Consider the following 22957-nt stretch of genomic DNA (forward strand, 5'->3'; position numbering starts at 1 on the left):
TCAGGTTGGGGAAGGGGGAGGGGGAGGGGTTGGTCCCTGCCTGGCTGATCCCAGGACATTCGCCAAAAACCAGCATGTTCTATGGAGTTCCCGTGTGGTTCAGTGGTAACAGATCCAACTAGTATCCATGAGGACGCGGGTTCAATCCCTAGCCTTGCTCAGTGAGTTAAGGACCTGGCGTTGCTGTGAGATGTGATGAGGTCGCAGATGCGGCTCGGATCCCATGTTGCTGTGGCTGTGGTGTAGGCCAGCAGCTGCAGCTCCCATGCGACCCCTAGCCTGGGAACTTCCATATGCCTTTGGTGTGACCCTAAAAAGAAAAAACAAAAACAAAAAAAATATAGCATATTCTATTTGTGACTCTTTATTGATGCTGGGGGGCAAGGAGAAAACCTGGAAGTATATGTGGGGCCAAGGTGGGGACAAGGCAGGGGTTGAGCCCTGGCCACTACTGGGCAGGGAAGACAGAGTTGCCACTGAATGCACAGGGGATGAGCAGCTGCCGGTACTCCAGGGGCAGGTGTCGCTCCACAAGCACGTGCAGGGAGACTTGGTCGGTGACCAGGCCCTGCCTGCAAGCAGAGGAGAATAAGAGAATCAATACCAACATTCCCAGCCCCGGCAGGCACTTCCTTGCTTCTGCCCACTTACCTTCGCAACAGCAGCTCCACGTCCTCTGGCCTCACAGTCTTTCGGCCAGCATGAGCAGCAAATGCCTCCAGGTCACCACAAAGATGCTGGAAATACTTGTCCAGGCTGCCAGGATGGAATAAAATAGACTGTTCATGATCTGAGGGGCTCCTCTCCCCACCCCAAGTGTTGTGGACTCACCACTCTTCCACCATCTCCACAGCCTTCCTCTCCATGGGCATCTTAGCATAAAAGCTAAAGAGTTTAGCATAGTGGTTCAGTCCAGCCTTGTAGGGATCTGGACGGGGCCTGGGACCAGCGATGCGGGGCCTGGGAGGAAGCCTGGCCAACAGAGGCTGTGCAGGTTCTGAAGGTAAGCTGAGGGCAAGGAGTGAACAGAGTTAGCTGAACTGCTGCCTAAATGGGCCCCTAATCAAACGTAAATCTTGCTGGCTCCTGCCAAGACTGGAGCACTTGTGCTTCCTGGCCAGCCTAGACCAACAACCCCAAGGATTTCTGGGGAGCAATGGAGACAGGGGAGCTATGCAGAGGCCTGGTCTTTCCCTGGGGCCCTGATCCTCCACAATCTGAACATGATGTCCCAGTCTAGCCTCATCATGCAAATCAGTATTGCTCAGACCCATGATCCTCAGGCTTTGGCACCGACACTTCCTCTCCTCAGCCCAATGCTGCCTGTCCCTTTCTGCTAACCCTCCTCAAGGAAACCTTCTCTAACTACATATTAACCTAGGCACTTCTCCCTACCCAGGCTCCTCTAAGCCCCTGCAAGCAGGCACTGGGTGGGCAGATTTGCTCTTGGTGAGCCCCACCCAGCCCACCTCAGGCTCCCCTGTCTCCATTGCTCCCCAGAGGGTACCTATAGGAAGATTGATAACCCTGTGGTACCCAATGCCATCGTCAGTACCTGCTCCCTTCCCCAGGGGCCCATGTGGAAAACAGGGTGTGGGATCTTACACTGCAGTGCTAGGCAGTAGAGCTGGCTCAAGAACCTGAAGTCGCCTGGCCTGAAGGAACTCTGGGGTGCTGGAGGCCAACTCTGGACTTGCTGTGAGGAAGGGCGGGGTTACAGAGAGCTCAGGCCTGACCATCCCAACCAATCCTGACATCCTGACCAACCCAGACCCTCCTTGTCCTGTTCCTCAAGGGCCCCATCAAGCTCTGACCAAGCAAGGGGGCCCTTCAGAGTTCCCCTAGCCCAACACTACCTGTGCCCAGAAATACAAGCCAAGTAAACCCTACCACCAAAGCGAAGGACACAGCTGTCACTTATCCACCCATGCCATGATCCCTGCACTGGACCCCTTACCTGTCCTACCAGAGGTATCTTCATCCTCTGAAGATCCTTCTGGCTCCTTGGCCTCAACAGCCCCCCAGGATCCCTCTGCTTCTGTCACCTCTGTGTGTCCTTCAGGCTCTCCTGCTCTGGCAGATCCTTGTGCTCCTGCTGCCTCCTCCACTTCCCTCATGCTCCAACTTTCTTCTGTCCTTTCCTCTGCCTCCTCACCTACTCTGTTCTGTAAGGGCTCTACTCCATCTTCTCCAGAGATACTACTGCTGGCATTTGGAAAGCCCACGGCAGCAGCAGCAGCTTCCTCCACCTTTCCGGCCAGAAGCTGGGCTGGTTCTCCAGGACCTGAATAAAGGGAAGAGAGTACAGGCTAAAGAAGTAGGCCAGGGGAGTTCCCTTCGTGGCGCAGTGGTTAACAAATCCGACTAGGAACCATAAGGTTGCGGGTTCAGTCCCTGCCCTTGCTCAGTGGGTTAAGGATCCGGCGTTGCCGTGAGCTGTGGTGTAGGTTGCAGACGCGGCGCGGATCCTGCGTTGCTGTGGCTCTGGCATAGGCCGGTGGCTACAGCTCCGATTCGACCCCTAGCCTGGGAATCTCCACATGCCGCGGGAGCGGCCCAAGAAATAGCAACAACAACAACAAATAAATAAATAAATAAATAAATAAATAAAAAGAAGTAGGCGAGGGCTTTAGCTCTGACAAGGGTAAAGATTGAGCAGTAAAACCCAGCCTAGTCCATCAAGGAGGGAAGAAGGCCACAGGCAGCCCCAGGGTGCTGATTTGGAGTCTCCTGGCCCAACAATGGCTCTGCTGTTGGATAGAGAAGGGATCAACAAACAGGGACTCAGTGGGGGAGAGGGCACTGAAAAGGAAAATCCACCAATGCCAATCCCTGCTGAAGCTAGGCTTGGCTCCAGGTCTTGTGACCCACATACTCACCATTATTCTGTGGCCCAGGCCCACCGCTCAGTGTCCTGCGACTGTCAGCCCTCTCCAATTCTTTAGCCCCAGAGTGAGGGGGGCAAGGCAGGGAGTGGCGCACACTGGGGGAGTGGCCAGCCAAGGGCTGGGAGAACGGCTGGGTGTCCTCCAACACTGTGTCTGTTGGTAGAGTAGCAACAGGGGTTCTGAGGCTCTCACCTAGTGATCAAGGGCCAGTTAACACTCAGTGTTTTGCAGGCCTATCTGCTGCTACCCGGTCACCATGGCTGGGATAGTAGGCCCACAAGTCTGCCTGACTGGTCCTCAGAGAGAGAGGGCTGCCTAGGCTTGCCCCACCAGAAGCTGCTCAGCCATGTCTCCACTCTGTACTTCTCACTCAGCTCCCTCTGCCTAAAACTCTTAATCTGGTGAACCTGACTTGTCCTCTGGAATCAGGCTTCCAGGTCAGTTCTGACTAACCAGCTAAAACCTAGCACTTTTCTTTTTTATTTTGGCTGCGCCTGTACCCCTCAAAAGTTGCTGGGCCAGGGAGTTCCCGTCATGGCGCAGTGGTTAACGAATCCGACTAGGAACCATGAGGTTGCGGGTTCGGTCCCTGCCCTTGCGCAGTGGGTTAATGATCCGGCATTGCCGTGAGCTGTGGTGTAGGTTGCAGACGCGGCTCGGATCCCTCGTTGCTGTGGCTCTGGCGTAGGCCGGTGGCTGCAGCTCCAATTAGACCCCTAGCCTGGGAACCTCCATATGCCGCGGGAGCGGCCCAAGAAATAGCAACAACAACAACAACAACAAAAAAAAAGTTGCTGGGCCAGGGATCGAACCTGCACAACAGCTATAACTAGAGCCACAGCAGTGGCAAAGGTGGATCCTTAGCTGGCTGAGCCATGAGGGAACTCTGACCTAGCCCTTTCCAACCTCCCAATAAGCTCCAGCCACCATACCATGTCTTTTTTGTACCCTCAGCCCTGTAGTTCTTCAAGGATATGCGGTCCTGGAAGATACTGAGGGACTAAGAACTGGGTCCCCTCAAGAAAAGAGGCAACTTGTGGAAAGAAAGCAGAAACTCCTTATAGACCTACTGACCAGGCTTGCTCACTGTCCTTGACACAAAGGTGAGAGGAACAACCTGGACTCGGCAGCACCTCCTATCTCTCATGAAGGGAGAGCTTTCCTCACAGGCCAGAAGAAGGAAATCTCAACCTTACCTGGAGGAGGCAAGGCCAGGGAGGTATCTCGCAGATCCTGGAAAAATGTACCCACATCTACAGCACGTCGGGTGAGGGGTCTGCGGGCCAAACCAGGCCTCTTTACTGACAGTGGCTGGAGAGGTGTGGCAAAGGTCAGGTTGAGGGAGCTGGTGGGAGGGACAGGGCACAAAGCAAAGTCAGGTACCTGAGGCCCAACTCCCCTCCTCCACCCCAGGATTCCTCCAACTGCCCTGAGGCTCTCATCTTTAGAACACAGCCACCAGGCTGTAAGCACAGAGCACTATGGCAGATCCCATTCTAGTCAGCACCTCCTTCTCCAAGCCTCTCTCCCACCAACTCCCAGAACAGGCAACAGCACCTGGTGAGTGAAGAGGCATCAGCATTCCCACGAGACTCTGCAATAGGATGTAAAAAGAAACCATAGTAAAGTACCCAGGCCGCCTCAGCCTCTCCAGAGGACACAAGAGAGACGGTGGCCACACGTGTTGTCCAGGACCTCACCTTGAGAGAGAGGCAGCTCCTGGTCCATTCCTTGTTGAAACACTGACAACCTTAGCTTCTGTTTCCTTCTGCCAGAAGCCAGCAGACCTGGAGCCAGGGTTGTGGGGGGTTCGAGTTCAGGAAGCTGCAGCTCTAGGCTACAAAGATGGAGCTTATTTCAGGCAGGCCAAGACACCAAGCTGGCTCTTGAGGTTCCCAAGAAGTTCCCTGACCAGGGCTGCCCAACAGCCCAGCCCAAGGAGGAAATTCACTGCACCTGCTCCAACTGCTTTCCCGTCTGGAAGGCTGGACCATCTGTGGCACCGTCAGTGGCTTCATCATAGACTCTGGCATCACGGTGGAAGATTCTGGGGCTGTAGAAATAGCAAGGAGAGGGTGAGGATGGCAGGGCAGGCTGCCCTAAAAGAGGGATACATGGGACTGATTCTGACCACAGGCCAACCCTCACTCACCAGTTAGTAAGATGTTCTTCAGCAGAGTTCGGGGTGTTTGTTCCTCCAGGTGTCCACTGGCTTGAACATGGGCCAATCTGTCAATAGACTTCGGGTAAAAATACCAAGCAATCAGTCTGTTCCTTTGCCTTATGAGTCCCTCAAGGTGGGCTCCAGAGCAGAACTAGAACTTAACATCCCCCTGAAGGCAACTAGAGCCCTGCAGTGGTCAGAGGATGGGGCACTTACCCTGATTCTATGAGACCAACGCCTGGCAGACATCTTTGTTTGGCTCCTCAGCCTCCTAGAGGAAGATGTTTCAAGCGGGGATATCTGAGCACTGTGTAAAGACCAGCAACTGTGAGAATTATATAAGAAGGAGGATCTAGAGACATGTCTTCATCAGGGATCTTGGTTGAAGTCCTTATACCTCAGGAACAAGGACCCAGAAACCACTTGTCCCTCCCATAGCCCTGTTCTCAGACCTTTGTCAACAGCATTATTGATGAAAGGGAGCCTGAGGGAAGAGAGAGGGAATATAATGAGCCCACCAGAGAGAGGGGCTGAGGAAGGCTTCAAAGAGGTGACTTTGGAAGAAGTAGGGGTTAACCACACAGACAAAAGGAACAATTGGAAGAGTATCCATTCTAGACACTAAAATAACAATCCAAAGACATTTAAGTATTTTTAAACCTTTTAAGTACTTGTCAGGGTCTGAGAGCAACCTCCATGTGGGTCATTCCAGCCCTAGTCTCTCCAGTCCAATCCCCTCTCAGATTTCAGAACCACATATATGTTCCTAGGGCACAACTCCCACCTTATCACTCATAGGTGAAGGAATGGCTTCCCGTTGTCTATAAAGGAACTGTATTGCCCGAGGAAGCTCGCAGATGCTTGTCTTCTACACCCTTTGCACCATGAGCTCACTCACTGACACTCCTACCAAGTCAAACCAAATTCCTTGCTCCCTAGCAAAGCATCTTTCCAGTTTCTGCCTTCCGACTTCTGCCCAGGCTATGCTCTCCAGCTCCTTTCCCATCTTCCAGGTGGGAACTGCCTGAGAAGCAGTTCTGGGCAGATGCCTGGGCACACTCTGGAAAACTGGCCTGGAAAACAGAGCAGAAGTCCAGATTCTGAGCGCTGTTCTTTGCCTCCAGAAGCGGGCCTCCAAAGAGCTCTGAGGTCCCGAGCGGTGGAGTCTCAGGGGTAGGGACACAAACAGCTAACCCGAGCCCAGCTAGGGGAAAGGAGCCTGTTCTCAGAGCGCTGGGCTCTGCTCCTTTCCGAAACTCAGTTTCCCTCTCCAAACAGGGTCAGCGCTGGACCCCACCGCCTCTATATACCCAATCCGAGCACTTCGGGGTCGCCGCGGGGTGCGCGGATCCGCTGTATCCAGCACGCGCCGTAGCAGCGTGCGCGTCGTAGGCTCGCTGTCCGGGCTGTGGCTGTCCGCCATCGCCTCAGCTGTCCGTACTCTCAACCGCTCCCGCAGGAGGGACCGCCGCCTTCCCGCCGCCGCATTTAAGCCAACGCTCGCGAGGCTGCTTTTTCAGGTCAACTCTCGCGACGCTGCCGCACAGCCCGACGGGAATTGAAGTTACAGACGTGCTTACCCGCTTCATGTTCAGCGAATATAGCGGTGGTTGCAAACTGGTTTTGCAGGCATCCTTACCTTGAGCCTGGGCAAACATATGCAAGTCTTGCTTTTCTTACATGTAAACTGAGGATGATAACCACCTAATAAAGGGTTAGTGGTGGTGTAATGATTCAATGAGATAATGTTTAACTCATGATCTAACACATAGTAAGCCAGGCCATCAATGAATAGCAGTCATTGGAGTTCTCCTGTGGCCCACCGGGTTAAGGATCCAGCGTTGTCTGTGCAGCAGTTTGTATCGCTACTGTGGCATGGATTCAATTTCTGGCCCAGCAACTTAGGAAGACTTAGACATGCAGCAGGCGTGACCAAAAAAAAAAAATAAAATAAAATAAATAAAATAAACAAATAGCAGTCACTATTGTTAGACATCTTCTTCACCAAAGATGAGGTGAGACAAATTTGGGTGAAGAAAAAGTAACTGTTGAAGTTCCCGTCCTGGCTCAGTGGTTAACGAATCTGACTAGGAACCCTGAGTTTTCAGGTTCAATCCCTGGCCTGGCTAAGTGGGTTAAGGATCCTGCGTTGCTGTGAACTGTGGCGTAGGTCACAGACATGGCTCGGATCCTGCGTTGCTGTGGCTCTGGCAAAGGCCGGTGGCTACAGCTCCGATTAGACCCCTAGCCTGGGAACCTCCATATGCCACAGGCATGGCCCTAGAAAAAAAATAAAATAAAAAAATAACTGTTGAAGTTCCTTGGTGGTGCTATGGGTTAAGGATCTGGGTTTGTCACTGTTGAGGCGTGGATTGGATCCCTGGACCTGAAACTTCTGAAGGCGTCTGGGCACAGCCAAAGAGAAATGACAACAGCAGCAAAAAATATTCTGTATGTGACCTGGTCAGATTTGCATTTGCAAAGACCAATGTGTCTGTAACATCCATACCTATCACAAGAGAGCATTTTGCAGGCTTGGCGACTAGTGGGCTGTTTGTGATCCAGGAGAGATGTTATCTTCAAATATATGCAATTATGAGATGAATTCCAGCTCTCAAAAAATCTGTCAGTGCTGGAGATTCCATTACCATATTTTCACCAATTGAGAGCCCCCTCCTCCATTTTCTTAAATTTTCATCAGGGAGATTTGTTTTGTTTGTTTTTTTTAAGGGCCACTCCCACTGCATATGGAAGTTACCAGGGTAGGAGTCAAATTGGAGCTACAGCTGCTGGCCTACACCACAGCCATAACAATGTGGGATTGGTGCCAAGTCTGTGATCCACACCACAGTTCACACGGCAATGCCGGATCCTTAACCCACTAAACAAGGCCACGGATTGAACCCCTGTCCACATGGATACAGTCCAGTTCGTTACCACTGAGCCACGAAGGGAGCTCCCGGCATTGTTAGTGCAACAGCTTGGGTGGCTGCTCTGGGAAAGATTCGATCTCTGGCCTGGGAACTTATACATGTTTACAGGTGTGACCAAAAAAAAAAAAAAAAAAAATTTCATGGGAACTGAATTAGAACTTGAATTCTTTTTTTTTTTTTTTGTCTTTTTCCTATTTCTTTGGGCCGCTCCCTCGGCATATGGAGATTCCCAGGCTAGGGGTCGAATAGGAGCTGTAGCCACTGGCCTACGCCAGAGCCACAGCAACATGGGATCCAAGCCAAGTCTGCAACCTACACCACAGCTCACGGCAACGCCGGATCGTTAGCCCACTGAGCAAGGGCAGGGACCGAACCCACAACCTCATGGTTCCTAGTCGGATTCGTTAACCACTGAGCCACGACGGGAACTCCAGAGCTTAAATTCTGATATTCCTGTGGAGTTCTCCTTCATGCTCCTAAATTGGGTGTAAACGATCAGATACTGGAAAGAGGCATGGGCATATGTGTGCTTGTGTTAAAAAAAATAGAGCAGGAATTCCCATCGTGGCTCAATGGAAACAAATTTGACTAGCATCCAGCAGGACGTGGGTTCAATCCCTGGCCTCGATCAGTAAGTGAAGGATTCAGCATTGCCAAGAGCTGTGGTGTAGGTCCTAGATGCATCTCAAATGCTGAGTTGCTGTGCCTGTGTCGTAAGCCGGCAGCCACAGCTCTGATTTGACCCTTAGCCTGGGAACCTGCATATGCCATGAGTGTGGCCCTAAAAAAGACAGGAAAAAAAAGGGGATGATGAAGAACAAATTAAGATTCTTGGAATTCCATCGTGGCGCAGCAGAAACAAATCCGACTAGGAACGATGAGGTTGTGGGTTCGACCCCTGGCCTTGCTCAGTGGGTTAAGGATCCGGTGTTGCTGTGAGCTTCGGTGTAGTTCACAGACGTGGCTCAGATCTGGTGTTGCTGTGGCTGTGGTGTAGGCCGGCAGCTGCAGCTCTGATGGGACCCCTAGTCTGGGAACCTCCATATGCCACGGGGGCAGCCCTAAAAAATAAATAAATAAATAAATAAAGATTCTTGTATTCCTCTTCTTCTTATTGTTATCTTATTATTATTCATTATTCTTACAAAATAAGAGAACTGCAGAGGAATATCATATATTTCCTCTCATTTAGGTTTGACCTTTGTGTTATCTGACTTAAATTGCTAGCCCTTTGGAAGCTCTTTTCCACAGTCACTATTAACTACCTAAGTGGAGTATTGGAAATTCCCATTGTGGTGTGGCCCTAAAAAGCAAAAAAAAAAAAAAAAAAAAAGTAAAAAGTAAAAAAAACACCTAAGTGGAGTATTTATTTATTATTTATAAAGCCCTACCTGGACATTACGGGACAAAAAACAAAAATACTCTCAAAACAACTTGAGAATGAGTTTACCTTTGCACATATTATTCTAATGTGTTTGCATAGATTATCTTTACTGTGTTTACATAATTGTTTAAACTTCCAATTTCCTACTTGCTTAAAAAAACACCAAAACACTGGGTTCATGAAGTGGGGGAGAAGAGTGAAAGAGACTGTCAAGGGCCAGATATAAGATGTCTTGCAAGTTCTACGAAGGAGTTTGGACATTATTCTATTTTTTTTTTAATTTTCTTTTTTCTTTTTCTTTCTTTCTTTCTTTTTTTTTTGTCTTTTTAGGGCCACACCCAAGCATATGTAAGTTTCCAGGCTAGGATTCGAATCGGAGCTGTAGCTGCCAGCCTATTCCACAGCCACAGCAGTATCAGATCCAAGCCGCATCTACAACCTACACCATAGCTCATGGCAACGCCACATCCTTAACCCACTGAGCAAGGTGAGGGATCAAACCTGCGTCCTCATGGATGCTAGTCAAGTTCGTTAACCACTGAGCCATGACAGGAACTCCTGGACATTATTCTAAATGCAAGAGGCTACTGGAGAGATTTAAGTAGAGCTATTACATAATCATATTTTCTTTGGCACCCACGTGAAGAACAGATTGTAGGGGAGACATGATTGGAAGGAGGGAGACGTGTGACAAATGTTCTTGCCTTTCTCCAGAGGTGACAAGAGAGAAGGTGAGCAGGGCAGGGCAGTGCAGTAGGGGTGGGCAGGGAGACAGGCATGTGTTGCATTCCAGATGTTTGTTTTAGTGTTGATATGTAAATTAGCAATGATTTTATGTACTGGAAGGTAGAGTTTTATAGAACACAGTCTTCAGTGTTCTGTACATAAAGAAATGACATCAGTTTGACCGCTCACCAACACTTTTTGTTTGGTTGTTTTTTTAGTTTTTGCTTTGTTTTGGCCATGCCCACAACATGTGGAAGTTCTGGGCCCAGGGATCAAACCCACCACAGCAGCAACCAGAACTGGTGTTCTGCAGTGACAATGCCAGATCCTTAACCTGCTGCACCACAAGAGAACTCCTCATCCACATGTTTTGAGTAAGGTAGGTCTTAAGACTAGTAGGAGTAGAACCATATCAGTAACTGTATGACCAAAAATATATATATAATAACAGATGCAATGATCTTTTGCTGAATTTTATCTATATTGCATACGTTCTATAAATATTTAATCATATAAAAAGTGTGTACTATTTCTTTTTTTTTTTTTTTTTTGCTTTTTTAGAGCTGCACCCATGGCATATAGAGGTTCCCAGGCTAGGGGTTGAACCAGAGCTGTAGCTGCTGGCCTACACCACAGCAGCAGCAACGAGGAACTGAGCCACGTCTGTGACCTACACCACAGCTCACGGCAAAGCTGGATCTTTAACCCACAGAGCGAGGCCTGGGATCGAACCCGCATCCTCATGGGTCCTTGGTTAACTGCTGAGTCATGAAGGGAACTGCATGTGTATTCATGTTTTTACAGTTGTATAAATGATTCACCCAAATAAATGGATATATTTCATTATGAGCTACACATACTGGAAAATGCATTTCTGAATTTGAAGGGGCTCAAGCTGTGGACCTCACACAAATAACCAAGGACCACAGGGTTGTAAACAGAAGTGCAATGCAATGCTAGTGAGGCAAGAGATAGACAAGCTTTAGGACAGACATTTACAATTAGCCTCTTGTTTATACTTCTTGAGGCAGGAGATATTTAGGTTCCAGAGTAGACATTTACAACCAGCCACCTGTTCATACTTGAAGATAGAAATAACAACAGGGGAGTTCGTGTCGTGGCTCACAGTTAGAAATCCAGCTAGCATCTATGAGGACATGTGTTTGATCCCTGGCCTTGCTCAGTGGGTTAAGGATCCAGCATTGCCATGAGCTGTGGTGTAGATCGAAGACATGGCTAGGATTTGTCGTTGTTGTGGCAGTGGCAAAGGCAGGTGGCTATAGCTCTGATTCAACTCCTAGCCTGGAACCTCCCTATGCCTTGGGTGCAGCCCTAAAAACATCAAAACAAAACAAAACAAAACCCATGAGGAACAAGGTAAATCACTGGAATTTGTTTTCTGTGGACACTAAGAAATGGTAATGGCAGGGGCACAAAGTAGCTAAACCCTGCTTGGGTAAAGGAGGAAGAGATTATATTTGGGAGTTCCCATCGTGGCACAGTGGTCATGAGATTAGGAACCACAAGGTTGCGGGTTGGATCCCTGGCCTCGCTCCGTGGGTCAAGGATCCAGCGTTGCCGTGAGCTGTGGCATAGGCCAGCAGCCATAGCTCCAATTCTACCCCTATCATGCCAAACTATATGCCACGGGTGGGGCCCTAAAAAGCAAAAAAAAAAAGAGAGAGATCATATTTGCTATACTCGGGGTCAGGGAGACCCCAACTCCACATGCACAGAAAGATTCCTCTGGTTCAGAAAGAGAGGGGATTCCAGGCCATAATAAGCCTAGCTAACCTTCCCACAACCCTTTGCTTTGGAATCCATCTGGGCCAAAAGGTGAGGGCCCTGGGTCTGGTCAGGTATGAGAAACAAACCAAGATAATTGGCCAAAGGAAAACAAAGACCCGGAAGAACAGCCCGATATAAGTGATTTAAATCATCTCTCTGGCAAACTACTCATTCAGGAGGACGCAGGCACCGGCACTCATTCTTTGGGTGTGTATTACTGCTTTGCTTCTGTCTTTTTTTTTTTTTTTTTTTTTGTCTTTTTGCTATTTCTTTGGGCCGCTCCCGCGGCATATGGAGGTTCCCAGGCTAGGGGTCGAATAGGAGCTGTAGCCACCAGCCTACGCCAGAGCCACAGCAACATGGGATCCAAGCCACGTCTGCAACCTACACCACAGCTCACGGCAACGCCGGATCGTTAGCCCACTGAGCAAGGGCAGGGACCGAACCCACAACCTCATGGTTCCTAGTCGGATTCGTTAACCACTGAGCCACGACGGGAACTCCAGAGCTTAAATTCTGATATTCCTGTGGAGTTCTCCTTCATGCTCCTAAATTGGGTGTAAACGATCAGATACTGGAAAGAGGCATGGGCATATGTGTGCTTGTGTTAAAAAAAATAGAGCAGGAATTCCCATCGTGGCTCAATGGAAACAAATTTGACTAGCATCCAGCAGGACGTGGGTTCAATCCCTGGCCTCGATCAGTAAGTGAAGGATTCAGCATTGCCAAGAGCTGTGGTGTAGGTCCTAGATGCATCTCAAATGCTGAGTTGCTGTGCCTGTGTCGTAAGCCGGCAGCCACAGCTCTGATTTGACCCTTAGCCTGGGAACCTGCATATGCCATGAGTGTGGCCCTAAAAAAGACAGGAAAAAAAAGGGGATGATGAAGAACAAATTAAGATTCTTGGAATTCCATCGTGGCGCAGCAGAAACAAATCCGACTAGGAACGATGAGGTTGTGGGTTCGACCCCTGGCCTTGCTCAGTGGGTTAAGGATCCGGTGTTGCTGTGAGCTTCGGTGTAGTTCACAGACGTGGCTCAGATCTGGTGTTGCTGTGGCTGTGGTGTAGGCCGGCAGCTGCAGCTCTGATGGGACCCCTAGTCTGGGAACCTCCATATGCCACGGGGGCAGCCCTAAAAAATAAATAAATAAATAAATAAAGATTCTTGTATTCCTCTTCTTCTTATTGTTATCTTATTATTATTCATTATTCTTACAAAATAAGAGAACTGCAGAGGAATATCATATATTTCCTCTCATTTAGGTTTGACCTTTGTGTTATCTGACTTAAATTGCTAGCCCTTTGGAAGCTCTTTTCCACAGTCACTATTAACTACCTAAGTGGAGTATTGGAAATTCCCATTGTGGTGTGGCCCTAAAAAGCAAAAAAAAAAAAAAAAAAAAAGTAAAAAGTAAAAAAAACACCTAAGTGGAGTATTTATTTATTATTTATAAAGCCCTACCTGGACATTACGGGACAAAAAACAAAAATACTCTCAAAACAACTTGAGAATGAGTTTACCTTTGCACATATTATTCTAATGTGTTTGCATAGATTATCTTTACTGTGTTTACATAATTGTTTAAACTTCCAATTTCCTACTTGCTTAAAAAAACACCAAAACACTGGGTTCATGAAGTGGGGGAGAAGAGTGAAAGAGACTGTCAAGGGCCAGATATAAGATGTCTTGCAAGTTCTACGAAGGAGTTTGGACATTATTCTATTTTTTTTTTAATTTTCTTTTTTCTTTTTCTTTCTTTCTTTCTTTTTTTTTTGTCTTTTTAGGGCCACACCCAAGCATATGTAAGTTTCCAGGCTAGGATTCGAATCGGAGCTGTAGCTGCCAGCCTATTCCACAGCCACAGCAGTATCAGATCCAAGCCGCATCTACAACCTACACCATAGCTCATGGCAACGCCACATCCTTAACCCACTGAGCAAGGTGAGGGATCAAACCTGCGTCCTCATGGATGCTAGTCAAGTTCGTTAACCACTGAGCCATGACAGGAACTCCTGGACATTATTCTAAATGCAAGAGGCTACTGGAGAGATTTAAGTAGAGCTATTACATAATCATATTTTCTTTGGCACCCACGTGAAGAACAGATTGTAGGGGAGACATGATTGGAAGGAGGGAGACGTGTGACAAATGTTCTTGCCTTTCTCCAGAGGTGACAAGAGAGAAGGTGAGCAGGGCAGGGCAGTGCAGTAGGGGTGGGCAGGGAGACAGGCATGTGTTGCATTCCAGATGTTTGTTTTAGTGTTGATATGTAAATTAGCAATGATTTTATGTACTGGAAGGTAGAGTTTTATAGAACACAGTCTTCAGTGTTCTGTACATAAAGAAATGACATCAGTTTGACCGCTCACCAACACTTTTTGTTTGGTTGTTTTTTTAGTTTTTGCTTTGTTTTGGCCATGCCCACAACATGTGGAAGTTCTGGGCCCAGGGATCAAACCCACCACAGCAGCAACCAGAACTGGTGTTCTGCAGTGACAATGCCAGATCCTTAACCTGCTGCACCACAAGAGAACTCCTCATCCACATGTTTTGAGTAAGGTAGGTCTTAAGACTAGTAGGAGTAGAACCATATCAGTAACTGTATGACCAAAAATATATATATAATAACAGATGCAATGATCTTTTGCTGAATTTTATCTATATTGCATACGTTCTATAAATATTTAATCATATAAAAAGTGTGTACTATTTCTTTTTTTTTTTTTTTTTGCTTTTTTAGAGCTGCACCCATGGCATATAGAGGTTCCCAGGCTAGGGGTTGAACCAGAGCTGTAGCTGCTGGCCTACACCACAGCAGCAGCAACGAGGAACTGAGCCACGTCTGTGACCTACACCACAGCTCACGGCAAAGCTGGATCTTTAACCCACAGAGCGAGGCCTGGGATCGAACCCGCATCCTCATGGGTCCTTGGTTAACTGCTGAGTCATGAAGGGAACTGCATGTGTATTCATGTTTTTACAGTTGTATAAATGATTCACCCAAATAAATGGATATATTTCATTATGAGCTACACATACTGGAAAATGCATTTCTGAATTTGAAGGGGCTCAAGCTGTGGACCTCACACAAATAACCAAGGACCACAGGGTTGTAAACAGAAGTGCAATGCAATGCTAGTGAGGCAAGAGATAGACAAGCTTTAGGACAGACATTTACAATTAGCCTCTTGTTTATACTTCTTGAGGCAGGAGATATTTAGGTTCCAGAGTAGACATTTACAACCAGCCACCTGTTCATACTTGAAGATAGAAATAACAACAGGGGAGTTCGTGTCGTGGCTCACAGTTAGAAATCCAGCTAGCATCTATGAGGACATGTGTTTGATCCCTGGCCTTGCTCAGTGGGTTAAGGATCCAGCATTGCCATGAGCTGTGGTGTAGATCGAAGACATGGCTAGGATTTGTCGTTGTTGTGGCAGTGGCAAAGGCAGGTGGCTATAGCTCTGATTCAACTCCTAGCCTGGAACCTCCCTATGCCTTGGGTGCAGCCCTAAAAACATCAAAACAAAACAAAACAAAACCCATGAGGAACAAGGTAAATCACTGGAATTTGTTTTCTGTGGACACTAAGAAATGGTAATGGCAGGGGCACAAAGTAGCTAAACCCTGCTTGGGTAAAGGAGGAAGAGATTATATTTGGGAGTTCCCATCGTGGCACAGTGGTCATGAGATTAGGAACCACAAGGTTGCGGGTTGGATCCCTGGCCTCGCTCCGTGGGTCAAGGATCCAGCGTTGCCGTGAGCTGTGGCATAGGCCAGCAGCCATAGCTCCAATTCTACCCCTATCATGCCAAACTATATGCCACGGGTGGGGCCCTAAAAAGCAAAAAAAAAAAGAGAGAGATCATATTTGCTATACTCGGGGTCAGGGAGACCCCAACTCCACATGCACAGAAAGATTCCTCTGGTTCAGAAAGAGAGGGGATTCCAGGCCATAATAAGCCTAGCTAACCTTCCCACAACCCTTTGCTTTGGAATCCATCTGGGCCAAAAGGTGAGGGCCCTGGGTCTGGTCAGGTATGAGAAACAAACCAAGATAATTGGCCAAAGGAAAACAAAGACCCGGAAGAACAGCCCGATATAAGTGATTTAAATCATCTCTCTGGCAAACTACTCATTCAGGAGGACGCAGGCACCGGCACTCATTCTTTGGGTGTGTATTACTGCTTTGCTTCTGTCTTTTTTTTTTTTTTTTTTTTTTGTCTTTTTGCTATTTCTTTGGGCCGCTCCCGCGGCATATGGAGGTTCCCAGGCTAGGGGTCGAATAGGAGCTGTAGCCACCAGCCTACGCCAGAGCCACAGCAACATGGGATCCAAGCCACGTCTGCAACCTACACCACAGCTCACGGCAACGCCGGATCCTTAACCCACTGAGCAAGGGCAGAGACTGAACCCACAACCTCATTGTTCCTAGTCGGATTTGTTAACCACTGCGCCACGACGGGAACTCCTGCTTCTGTCTTAAAGAGACTACTTTTCTAGGTTTTTTTTTTTTTTTTTGTCTTTTTCCAGGGCCGCACCCACAGCACATGGAGGTTCCCAGGCTAGGGGTCTAACTGAAGCTGTAGCTGCTGGCCTACACCATACCCACAGCAATGGGGGATCCAAGCTGCGTCTTCGACCTAAACCACAGCTCACGGCAACCCCAGATCCTTAACCCTCGGAGCGAGGCCAGGGATTGAACCTGCAATCTCGTGGTTCCTAGTTGGATTCATTAACCACTGAGCCACAACGGGAACTCCAAGAGACTACTTTTCCTTTTTCTTTTTTCTTTTCCTTTTTTTTTTTGTCTTTTTGCCATTTCTTGGGCTGCTCCAGCGGCATATGGAGGTTTCCAGGCTAGGGGTCTAATCGGAGCTGGAGCCACCAGCCCACGCCAGAGCCACAGCAACACAGGATCTGAGCCACGTCTGCAACCTACACCACAGCTCACAGCAACGCCAGATCCTTAACCCACTGAGCAAGGCCATGGGTCAAACCCGAAACCTCATTGTTCCTAGTCGGATTCGTTAACCACTGAGCCATGACGGGAACTCCAAGAGACTACTTTTCTATGTGCTATCCCAAATGTTCTAACAATAAACTTTGTACTTGTTTTCACAGCCTTTGCCTCCTTGAAAGATCCTTGCTTTCAGTGAGGGCAACAATCAGGGCCATTCTTCTTTTAGCCTCTAGCCAGTCTAGTGGCTAGGAGTCTTCCTTTTCAGCCAGGGTACCCAACTTCAGTTCCTGAGCAGAGAATTAAAATCTCACTGCTGTCTCTTCAAAATAGGTAATGTTTGGGTGCTGGCACCAGAAGAATAGTTCTTTTTTCCCATTGTCCTGTATGTTTCTAAAACATTTTAAGTATGGATCCATTTTACAATAAAGAATAACTAAAGGGGGGAGTTCCTTCGTGGCTCAGTGATTAACGAACCCGACTAGGAACCTTGAGATTGGGGTTTGATCCCTGGCCTTGCTCAGTGGGTTAAGCATCTGGCGTTCAGTGAGCTGTGGTGTAGGTTGCAGACGTGGCTCTGATCCCGCTTTGCTGTGGCTGTGGCATCAGGCAGCTGTAGCTCCAATTTGATCCCTAGCCTGGGAACCTTCATATGCCACAGGCGCAGCCCTAAAAAGACAAAAGACAAAAAAAAAAAAAAGAGTAACAACAACAAAAAAGTAAGTTAACTTGAAGTGCTATTATTTTCTTTTCTCAAGCTTTTTAAAAGCCTCATCAATTTCATTTTTATATAAAATAATTAGAAATAATGTATACTAGGCTTTGAATTCATACCTACGGTCTGCAATTAAAAGAGAAAAAAATGAAGAGGGAGAGGCCGGAGAAAAGGTGAAGAAGGGCAATAAGTGGGAGAAAGAGGGAACTCCGCAAAGTAGGGCTAGCTTATAGGTATTTCTTCCCGATGAGTGCCTGGCCTTCTCGCTGGTTTTCCACAGCCGCCCTTGCCCTTTAGAACACTTTGCCCACAGAGAAGTCGAGGTAATGGGAGGTAACTTGTTACAATACAAATCCTGTCCATCTTCTCATTAAAGACGCCCGCCCCCCAGCAGTTCCCAGTCGCTAGCAGAATAAAATCACAAACCTTTTAACTTGGCCCAGTTTGGTATCCTTCGGTGCTTCTCCTTATTCTGGATACCCCTGAGGCTCTTTAAGGCTGGAGCCTAGCTGCTTTCTGCCTCAGGATATCATAGGCTGCTTCCTGGGGCAAGAGCCTTCCCAAGCTTTTCCTCGGTTTTTTTTCTTTGTAGACCTCTGTGTATGGAATTTCCCAGGCTAGGGGTCTAATCGGAGCTGTTGCTGCCAGCTTACGCCAGAGCCACAGCCACGCCAGATCCTAGCTTCCTCTGTGACCTAAGCCACAGCTCAGGGCAACGCCGGATCCTTAACCCACTGAGCGAGGCCAGGGATTGAACCGGCAACCTCGCAGTTCCTAGTCGGATTCCTTTCGGCTCCGTCAGGACGGGAACTCCCCCCACCCCGCATCTTGGTAACTTTTTTGGAGATTTGATTTCTGTGATAAGACATCCATTAGCGTGCATTCACATTATTTTATCCAAAAGATGGACCCTTATCCCTCTAGATAGGCCAGGTCTGTCCGGCTCCGGCAGGGTTTCTTATTCCCTGCACTGTGCTCCGCGAACAGTAGGCGCCTAGTGATGACTATGTTTAGGTCAATAAGTGAGTCAACAAAAGCGGCGGCTGAGTCGAAGAGAGCCTCCAACACAGACAAAGGGACTCCAGAGGTTCTTTTGGGGCACTGAGATTTAGGTCCCTCCTCCCCTCCCCCGCAGGAATGCAGCGGACTCAGCGCCCAGCGTTGGATGACTGCTTCCGGCTACAGCAGTGTCCTCCGAATCCTGGTCCGCTGTAACCAGACCGTTCCTTTAGGCGGCGCTCCAGGCCGCAGCCGCCAAGTTTAGCACAAGGTATTGAGGGATTTGTAGTTTTCCTGGGCACATGCCCTCGGCGCATGCGCACTGGGGAAACATTCACCGCCCGAGCCTTCCCCCCCCCCCGCCCCCCGCTTCAGGATTCTGGGTCCTTAAGAAGGGCGCTCCAAGAGTCAGCGTTCTAACCAAATAGGTCTCTCTGCTCCGCCGAGGATAAGCCGGGTAGGGGAAGAATCTGCTCTACGTGGGCTGTCGCAGTGCCCCGGAGAGGGGCCGGAATAATCTCGCCCCCGCTCCGGAAGTGAGCTGCTTCTGGCGCGGTGCATTGTGGGGGGCGTAGTCCTCCTTATCAGGCGGTCCTTCGCGGCGTCCCCTGGGCCCACTCCGGAGCGCAGGCGGGCGGCTGGGCGGGTGGTTCCGCGCGGGCCGGCGGGAGGCGTATTCTGGGCACGGGACGCCGGGCCAGGCCGGCTGTGCTGGGCGGCAGTAGTGGGAGGCCGCCCAAGGCCTCGCGCGGCGCCGCCCGTCGAGGGGCGGGCGGCGGCAGATAGACCCGGCCGTCGAAAGGCTCTGGAGGCCGGTGGGCCGGGCCGGGCCGCGCGGCGCAGCCATGCCTGGCTTTACGTGCTGCGTGCCGGGCTGCTACAACAACTCGCACCGGGATAAGGCGTTGCACTTCTACACGTTTCCCAAGGACGCTGAACTGCGGCGCCTCTGGCTCAAGAATGTGTCCCGTGCTGGCGTCAGTGGGTGCTTCTCCACCTTCCAGCCCACCACAGGCCACCGTCTCTGCAGCGTCCACTTCCAGGGCGGCCGCAAAACCTACACCGTGCGGGTCCCCACCATCTTCCCGCTGCGCGGCGTCAACGAGCGCAAAGTAGCACGGCGACCCGCGGGGGCTGCAGCCGCCCGCCGCAGGCAGCAGCAGCAGCAGCAGCAACAACAACAACAGCAGCAGCAGCAGCAGCAACAACAGCAGCAGCAGCCGCCGCCGCCGCCGCAACCGTCGCCGTCAGCCTCTACTGCCCAGACGGGCCAGCTGCAGCCGAACCTAGTGTCTGCCTCTGCGGCTGTGCTCCTCACTCTTCAGGCCGCGGTAGACAGCAGCCAGGCTCCTGGATCTGGCCAGCCGGCGCCCACCACTCCCACGGGAGAAGACGTGAAGCCCATCGACCTGACGGTGCAAGTGGAGTTCGCGGCCGCAGAGGGAGCAGCCGCTGCAGCTGCTGCGTCGGAGTTAGAGGCTGCTACAGCGGGGCTGGAGGCCGCTGAGTGCCCCATGGGCCCCCAGTTGGTGGTAGTAGGGGAAGAGGGCTTCCCTGATACTGGCTCCGACCACTCTTACTCGTTGTCATCTGGCACCACGGAGGAGGAGCTCCTGCGCAAGCTGAACGAGCAGCGGGACATCCTGGCGCTGATGGAGGTGAAGATGAAGGAGATGAAGGGCAGCATCCGTCACCTGCGTCTCACTGAGGCCAAACTCCGAGAAGAACTCCGCGAGAAGGATCGGCTGCTGGCAATGGCTGTCATCCGCAAGAAGCACGGAATGTGAACGAGTCCCCCTTCGGCCTTCGGGATTCCTGGACTCCTACCATCTTAGGGGGACCTCAGGCCACCGCTGTTGAACTCTCTCATATTTCTGGGACACTGGTTAACAGTACTGAGGCTTAACTGGACTCTTGCTGGTGACCTGGCACCCTCTCTTGTTTCCTCCTAAAGGAAGTCTGGGACCTCAGACTACACTGGTGACACCAGCGATTATGACTTTGTCTACTCCTCCCCACCTTCACCCCCACCTCCAAGTTTATGTTGCAGGTTCTGGTTAAGCAGAGGCTTCAGAACCACTGAACTTGAAACTTATACCCTAGGGATGCAGGCTGGATGCCCAGGGACTGTGGGTTTGGGAAGACAACACCTTTGAGTTTTTGGCCAGCAATCAGAGAAAAGTTACCTGTGTAGTGATAAGAGATCCAAGTAACATCAGTTCTACTTTTTGTGCTTTTCCTTTCCAGGTGTACCCTGTAACTCTGATTGGAACTGGCAGATCTGTGCCTCTGCCTCCCAGAACCTCCTTCCCAGGAGGCCGTCTGGGTGACTTGATGGATATCCAGCTTGCCAGGGACTTAGGTCTATACTGTTATGTTTGCTACTGGTTACAAATTCTATTTTCTGTACAATTAGTCAGACTAAAGTTTTCACTGTGTTTGTTTGGCAAAACGAATTAAACAGAAAGTAAGGTTTTTATTTGGGTTTCGCCATTTTATTTTTATAAGGACTCAGCTAAGGGTCCCCGAAACACGGGGAGATGGGCTTCCCAATAGGCCTCTATTTTTTCCATCTTAGGTCTCAAGGACCAGTCTGATCTTGAAAGTAGAGATGCTTCAGTGACCAGGTTTGTCCACAAAGGGGCTCTAAGTATATGGATCCTGGCCTTATAAGGTCTTCACAGAGTTCCGACTCACCTCAGAAAGTTTGGAAATTTCACCAAAATTATCCTGGTTTGTCCATGGGAGGGCCCTTGTGTTCTTTCATCTGGGAGAAGGAACATGTAAGAACTAAACTGAATTGTGGCAGCCCACTTACATGAGGGTTTTGAATTTCTTATGAATTTTCAGGAGGAGTTGAATTTTGCTCCCATTATAGGTAGTCCTTAGGCCTAGTAAAGTGTCTGGCACACATGGGAATGCAGTTACTAGAACCATCCATGGACTCTTGGACAAATAACTTTAACCTTGGTACACTTTCATTGTGAAGGAGGTGGATCCATAGAGGACTTTAACGATAGGAATTGGGATTTGTGACCTCTTGACTCATTTTCTTGCCTGTTAATGTCTTTTCTTAGATTGGGTATTATAGAATGGCGTTTTTATCTTTAGTTCCAAGTACTTTAGCTCAAAGCCAGTTCCAAATGCCTTTAAAGCTAGCCATGTTTCTATAGGTGTTGGGGTACAGCTGGACACTTAACTAGGTTTCATACAACATTACTCCTTTCTCTGTTATGGAAAATGCCACTTACCCTGAGGGCTTTCCCTGTGGCTTCGAACTGGAATGACTCAAAAATGTCCCTTTAGATTTTGCTCTTTTCCTGGCTCCTTGGTACTCACATCCCAAGTCGAGGAGGACGGGTGGGGCACAGGTTGTGCCTAGTTACAGAAGGGATTGTATCTCTTGTAGGGTTAGTTCTGGCAAGTTTAATGTGGTAAAAGCCCAGCAATGCTGTTCCAGGCCAGTTGGGACTGAAACCCTTTGCAAGCAGCTAATGGATCAGTTTCTTAACTGTCCCTGCTCTTCTTCACTAGGAGTGAGGATTTTCCCAGGCTCAACCTGGGTTCTTTAGTGTATCCTTAAGCTCCTGTTTGTTGAAGGGACTTATACTATTTCTGCTTTGGCTTACTTGAGCCTCTCAGCAGCACTCTCAAGACAAGGTGAGGGCCAGCTTCTGGCCAGGACTGTCCTGTATTGGATATTGTGAGCGCTCAACCTATCAGGTGTTTCAGCTTCTGGGGAGAGGAAGAAAGCTGAGCAAAGGAGGTCCTAAATACACCACAAGCGGGGCAATGCAGTGTCTCACTGGCTGAGTAATAAGACAAGAATCTAGTCAGGCAAAGTTAATACAGGTCTGGGATTTAAAAAACAGAAACCTGGCCTAGTCTTACCAGCCATTCCAAGGAGGAAGGGTGGGGGTAGGAGTGAGGATCTGTGAAGGTGTAAAACTCTTCTGGAAGAACTAAGAGTACCGCAAGATCACCGTCCAGGAGAAGCCTTGTAGCTGTTTTACCCCCAGGTTAGCTGCAGAGAATCTTCCCAAAAGGCTTACTTCAAATGTATGTGTTGCCCAGGAAACGACGAAAATGGGCATTGAAAGAAAAGGGAAATGGGTGGGAGAGAAGAGATTGCAACTTCATCACTTAAATCATGGGGAAAGTTTGAGCAAACCAGTTATTTCTCTTTTCTTATTAATAAAATGAAACTCAGTTGCCCTGCCTGCTCCAAAATACCCCTTGAGAATGTTTTGTAGACCCTAACTGTAGAAATCTTAAGAGTAATCTTGTCTCTAGTTAAGCCCCACTTGGTATTTGAGTCTCCAGCCCAAGAAAGGCCTCTCCTGTTTGAAATCGGCTTTGGGTCCAACTGGCACTAGGCAGGACGCAAGAACTGGAACA

General features: G+C 49.1%; 2 protein-coding genes across 5 annotated transcripts; one reads left to right on the forward strand and one right to left on the reverse strand.

Moving 5' to 3' along the window:
- Nucleotides 1-348: 348 nt before the first annotated feature.
- CENPT (centromere protein T) lies at nt 349-18168 on the reverse strand. 4 transcript variants are annotated; one of them, XM_047792457.1, is made up of 13 exons: nt 17987-18168; nt 5269-5359; nt 5041-5128; nt 4845-4941; nt 4589-4725; nt 4446-4482; nt 4085-4233; nt 2880-3041; nt 1958-2284; nt 1606-1696; nt 832-1008; nt 652-756; nt 349-572 (listed from the first exon to the last, which is right to left on the reverse strand). In XM_047792457.1, exons 2-13 carry the CDS (start codon nt 5299-5301, stop codon nt 449-451), a joined length of 1527 nt encoding a protein of 508 aa, XP_047648413.1. In that variant the 5' UTR covers nt 5302-5359; nt 17987-18168; the 3' UTR covers nt 349-448. The 4 variants fall into 4 exon arrangements, with proteins under 4 accessions (XP_047648413.1, XP_047648414.1, XP_047648411.1 ...); XM_047792458.1 differs by lacking the exon at nt 17987-18168 and adding an exon at nt 6363-6898 and having other exon boundaries at nt 2156-2284; nt 5269-5377; XM_047792455.1 differs by lacking the exon at nt 17987-18168 and adding an exon at nt 6363-6893 and having other exon boundaries at nt 5269-5377.
- Nucleotides 18169-19144: 976 nt separating this feature from the next.
- On the forward strand, nt 19145-21038 carry THAP11 (THAP domain containing 11). The gene has a single exon (XM_047792300.1). The coding sequence runs from the start codon at nt 19405-19407 to the stop codon at nt 20344-20346; it is 942 nt and encodes a 313-aa protein (XP_047648256.1). The 5' UTR covers nt 19145-19404; the 3' UTR covers nt 20347-21038.
- Nucleotides 21039-22957: the final 1919 nt, after the last annotated feature.

Source organism: Phacochoerus africanus, chromosome 8 (genome assembly GCF_016906955.1).
Source record: "Phacochoerus africanus isolate WHEZ1 chromosome 8, ROS_Pafr_v1, whole genome shotgun sequence".
NCBI lineage: Eukaryota > Metazoa > Chordata > Mammalia > Artiodactyla > Suidae > Phacochoerus > Phacochoerus africanus.